The 5,404-nt window shown below is 50.6% G+C and overlaps 1 protein-coding gene across 1 annotated transcript in view; it reads right to left on the reverse strand.

Annotated features, from left to right (window-relative positions):
- Positions 1–231: 231 nt before the first annotated feature.
- MYH10 (myosin heavy chain 10) overlaps positions 232–5,404 on the reverse strand; it is a 159,394-nt gene continuing 154,221 nt past the window's right edge. Inside the window, 6 exon segments of the mRNA XM_042782460.1 lie at positions 232–238; positions 376–548; positions 1,940–2,048; positions 3,386–3,594; positions 3,680–3,803; positions 4,698–4,786. Coding sequence (XP_042638394.1) covers positions 232–238; positions 376–548; positions 1,940–2,048; positions 3,386–3,594; positions 3,680–3,803; positions 4,698–4,786 — 711 coding nt within the window.

Below are 5,404 nucleotides of genomic sequence, written 5' to 3' on the forward strand. Positions count from 1 at the left end.
GAGTCCAGTGTGGAGACAGGCATGTGCCGAGGAGGGCTGCCAACGGTCCTGTGAGGGGTTCCTGCCCTGCTCTCTAATGGAAGCCGGACCTCACTAATGCAGGCTGAAAAGTGACAGACACTGGTCCTAGTGTTCAGGCCTCCTGCCATTTATTAGCATTTACTGGCATTTGTGAATGACAAGGACAATGAGTGGGCCTGTTCCTCCTCTTCCCACCAATGACTGTAAATGTCAGATCCTGAATGGATAAACACGGGAAATGATTCAAGACACTTAACAGGCAAGAATCTGACATTCTTCAAAGCCCGAGTCTGCCTGCAGGCTCTGGGTGCAGGCTCCCCGCGAGCCGGCCATTCCCGGAGTCCTCATGCTCACCTCAACCGGTTCTTGAGGGTGCTGACTTCGCGGCTCAGGCCCTCGTTGGCCTCGGTGGCATCGTCCAGTTCCCGCTGGAGTTTACGCCGAGATGCGTTGGCACGTGTAGCTTCTTCTTCTGCTTCCTCCAACTGACGTTTAAGCTGCTTCATCCTGGCATTGGCCTTCTCCATCTTCAGGAAGTTACATGAATAAGACAAACCAGCCTAGTGAACCTCAACTCGGCATCACTGAGCCCTGAAGGTCAACAATCTTCTGCTCGTCAGCCACATGAACACACGTGCGAGCGTTTGCATATGTGCTCATGCACAGCCAGGCCTGCGGCTGGTCGAGGGTTTTTTGATCTGCCTGTCAAGCTTGGCAAAGCCACTATCGACAAAGCAACTACTTGCCATCTATTATCTATGTTCAAGGAAATTTTTTGAAAAATTGAAACTTCATTTTCATTCGTGAACTTTCTGCAGAAAAATGACACAGTACAGTATCTTCACAGATCAACCTATGGCACTGGGAAAGGGAACTGCGATGCCTGCAAAATGCAGACGACCCAAGAAGCTGGCCAATCCCTAATCGTAGGAGAGTGCACGATGTGCTTTTACACCTATTTTTAAGTCTGGGTGTTTCAGACGTTAGACTTTGATTTGAGTCCAGAGCCCCCCTGGGAAGATTGGACAAAGAACCAAGAGCCTCTGGTTGGATTGTTCACTCCTGAGCCATAGGAGACTGGCCAGTGCCCATGGGTCCGGCTCACACCCACAAAGAACTGCCTCAGTGTTGCAAGGCCCTGCGGGTGGGAAAGAAAGGGAAGGCTGGGGTGCCTGCCTGCAACAGGAGAAGGCGAGTCTGAGCAGAAGCCAGCAAAAGCCTCAGCTGTCCACCGCCTGCTCTGGGGTCCGCAGCCATTAAGTCTCATCACAGCAGAGGGGACAGAGGCTGTGGGAAATCGGCTACCCATCCAACGTGGACCTAACCCAAAGTTCTATTAACTTCCTCCTTTGACACTTAGGAAAAAGGTGTCTAGATACAGACAACACAACATTTGGTCCCTCACAGCACATCTGTTTCCTCTTCCCTTTCTGGTCAACATCTCCTGCGCCTGCCCCTGTCCATCTAGTATTTAATGACTACCAACTGTGTCCAGGGCCTGCTTCCGGCATCTGGGACACAACGGTGAGAAACAGGCAAGCACTCTTGCGTTCAGGAAGCGTACGTTCTAGTGAGGAAATGGACAGTAACTTTAATGCTCAGATCAGGCCTCGCTCTGCAAAGCCCTGCTCTCTTGGCCACCCCACCTCGGTGTGCCTCTGAAGTCTGTGCCTATCTGTAGGGTGCTGAGAAGGCCCCTGCAGGAGCTCCAGGAGGGCGGGGCTAGCAGCCTCTCATCTCTGCTCCCCGAGCCCCAGGAGTGCCCGGCGGGAACACCAACAGCACAAGTTTGCTGAGACATCAGGCTCACACAGCAGAACTTTCTGAATTTCGCCAAACTGGACTACTCAGCTTATTTTGTATCACTCTCTTTGGTGAAGCGCTTCCAAAACAGAAGATGGTTCACCCCTTTTCTTACCTGTTCTTTATACTGATCTGCATGCCGACGCTCATCTTCAACCTGCATGAAGATTTCCTTTAGCTTCTTCTCGGTACGACGCACTAGTTTATTGGCGGCGGCTCGTTCCCTAGAAAATGGACCAACGCTTTAATGCCAAAATTCTTGAAATGATGTTTTGAATGGGGAAGGTATTTTTTTTCAGTCCTCTTTTTCTTTGTAGGATTATACATGTTGGAGGGCCTCACAGGGCCTTTCTGGTCAAAATAAGATTGCCTTCCATGTATTTCCTCGGTGCTGACAGGTAGACACAAGTGCATTTCTGCACACGCTGTAGCGATCACTTTATTCAGTGATCATCTGAACTGTAAATGCTCCATACAAGCTACCTATTCATTCAACAGACTTTTTGAAAACAAAACCTTACTTGGTTAGTCTCATCATTCCCTAATCTGTTAGCCTGAAAATTCAAATGAAACAAAAATAAAATTCAAAATGTGCCAAAACTCCAATTTATTAAGCAGTCATTTCAATTAAAACTGACTACCTGTTCCCATGCTAGAGACTACAGCAGCTAACATTGCAAAACACCCCCCAGTCACTCACTAGCTGCAAGTCAGGCACAACACCGTGTTTCTAGATGGGCCTACACTGTCCCACGTGTAGGAGAGGTACTTATTTGGAGAACTCTGAGAAAAGCCCAAAGAGTTCTCCTTTCAATAAATATTATGCAAAAATGGATAGCAATGGAGTCAGTTAAAAGAGCAAGTCATGTTAATTGTCACTTAAAAACTCCAAAGCCTTGTTTTCTTTTCACCCAGTGGAGTTGCAAGAGTAGAGTGGGAGGATTGGGATGTTGGATTCTGAGTAGGGCCACAACCGCCCCACCAAGAGGTTGAATCGGAAGGTCTGCACTAGCACTGACGTTCCTGGATTCTAGCTGCTATGGACAGGCGGGCCAGCAGCAGTGATGCACGGTTCCTCTCAAGTTCCACAGCGATTTAATACAACAAAAGCAGCTGTGGAAGCTGGAAGCACCCCTTCCTATGAGAGAAGAGCTGTCAGTTTCAGTACTTTCTGCAAATCATGGCATGTTCACATGATGCCACCCACTTGGACAACAGACTGCCGGCAGAGATGTAAATGACGTGTGGAACCTAGGAAATGATGGGGCATAGTGTGAATTAGCCCCAGTTGAGCCCAGATGGGCTGGCAGGCAGGCCCAGCTTCCCCACCCACTCACCAGAACCATCTGTCCTCCTTGCTCCTGATGCTCTTGGCACTTCTCCTCCAGTTTAACCCACTCTCTATCTCCTACCTGATCCAGCGTGTTCTTGTCATCTCTTCCCCATGCAGTGGTGTGCTCCCCGAGGGCAAAGGGCATGTCTGACTCGTCCCTGACTCACAAGGCTGAGCCTAGTCTGTAGCAGACAATCATTCTTGGCTTAGGGCAGCAAAATCTCTTACTTGGCTTCCTGCTCCAGCTGTTCCTCCAGCTGCCCTATCTTGGCTTCCAGGGCTGAGATGGTGGCCTTGAACTTGGACTTGACAGCACCCTCCAGCTCCTGCAGCTTGGCCTTTAGCTCCTTGTTCTGCCGCTCCAGCTGCTGGCGCGCATTGTCACTCTTCTGGGCAGCACTGCGCTCGGCCGCCAGCTCTGCGTTGAGTGTGTCCACCTGGAGAGGAGACGGGGCCTGGTCACGTGTGCCTGGAGGGCAGCACGGCGCAGTCTTTCTCGGGGACAGGCAGCTGCGCGGGCACCTGCAGAGTTGTCTTGCGGAAACGATCATTGAGCAGTTCCATGTTGCTCTGCTCCTCTTCCAGCTCCTCCTCCAGCTGTGCGATCCGGGCCTCCAGGCGCCGCTTCTCGTCCAGCAGTGCGGACCTGGTGGGCGAGGAGGGGGAGATGGCGCGACCCCGGCCACAAACCACGCGGGGGGCTGGGCGCTCCTCCACGCGCTGCAGTGCTGGCAACGGGAGCCCCGCCTGGGGTGCTCTTCCCCCGCACCCACTCCCGTCCATCAGCAAGAGCTGCCGATGACCCTGCACATCGCTCCATCCGCTCTCCTCCAGCCCCACGTCCACTGCCCTCGTCCAGCCCCTCATCTCTTGCCTGGACCACCGTGGGAGCTTTCTCCTGCCTTCTCTGCTGCCCTCAGCCTCTCCCCATCTGTTCCTCACATACAGTAGCCAGAGTCAGTGCTCATAAATGCAGAAAAGACCCTGACATTCCCTAGTTTAAACCCCCTAATTGTTTTCCAGGGCACTGAGAGTTACAATCCCAACTCCATCACGGCACCACTACCAGATGTGCTTTGCCCTTTGTTACTACATTATGACTATTCAGTACCGTCACTAAATGGAGCAGTCGATTTATTCACTGGCAGAAGAGATAATAATGATGACTCTTAGTGACAAATGAATTCAGAGAGTGCTCATGTTTGAGGAATCTGCTTTCTAACCCTAACGAATTTTAAAGTGAAGATTTGTATTTCAGGGAAGGCAGTCTAGGAAACCAGGGTTAGTTCCAAATGTAGTTGTGTCACACCTATTATGTTCAAGGCTGCTAGAGGGCCAACACTAGGAGGTGTGGCCTGCAGACCCCAAGCTGAGTGTCTCATGCTGGTCTCTCTACCTTGAATGGAACTGACTCCTAGATGCCAAAGTACACCTGCAGCCTTTGTGCCCAAGGGGAGGGGACCCAAATGTTGCCTGCAGGACTGGTGGGCACCCCCGATTCCTGGACCCTTGCCCTGCCCACCTGCTGCCTGAGACTCACTTGCCAGAAGCACTGTTGGCGATCTCATCGGCCAGCTCATCCCTTTCCTGCTCGGCATGTCGGCGGGCACGCTCGGATGAGGCAAGTTCCTAAAGAAGTTTAGACTGTGATTTAAGCTTTGGCTTCCAAAGGTAAAATCTGACAATGTCCCTATAACTGCAGTTGTTGCTGTTGTTGTTGTTATGTACCGTCGAGTCAGACCTGACTCATAGTGACCCCTCCTTAGGTTTCCAAGGCAGTATCACTATGGAAGTAGATTGAACCGCCAACCTTCTGGTTAGCAGTCAAGTGCCTTAGGCACTATGCTACCAGAGCTCCCAGCTTAGAGTTGAAAATGAAGTTGGCAAATTTGCTGAAGAGACACTGGGGGGTACAAGTGAGACAGCTAAAGTGCTGAACAAACATTCTTAAACGAAAATGTCAAAAGAGGGACATCGTAGTCTATATAAGGCTTTGCTTTCAGTATTTCCAGCATAAGGGGCAGCTATAACCTTGCCCTCTATGGAGAGCTGGTATTTCGTAATCATAAATTGCACGTAAACTTGATGCAAACCCAGAATTCTAAAGAAATGTGAGAAGATGGAGGAATAGGCAGACAAGTGACACAGACAGACCCTCTTCAACAAAGAAAAGAAAAACCAATTGACAGAGATACAGAAGATAATCCTGGAGCCCTGAGCTTTGAAAGGAACTATACAGAAGTGGAT

The sequence above is a fragment of the Orycteropus afer genome, unplaced genomic scaffold, assembly GCF_000298275.1.
Source record: "Orycteropus afer afer isolate SDZICR_OR568_19922 unplaced genomic scaffold, OryAfe1.0 scaffold00330, whole genome shotgun sequence".
In the NCBI taxonomy this organism is placed as follows: Eukaryota; Metazoa; Chordata; class Mammalia; order Tubulidentata; family Orycteropodidae; genus Orycteropus; species Orycteropus afer.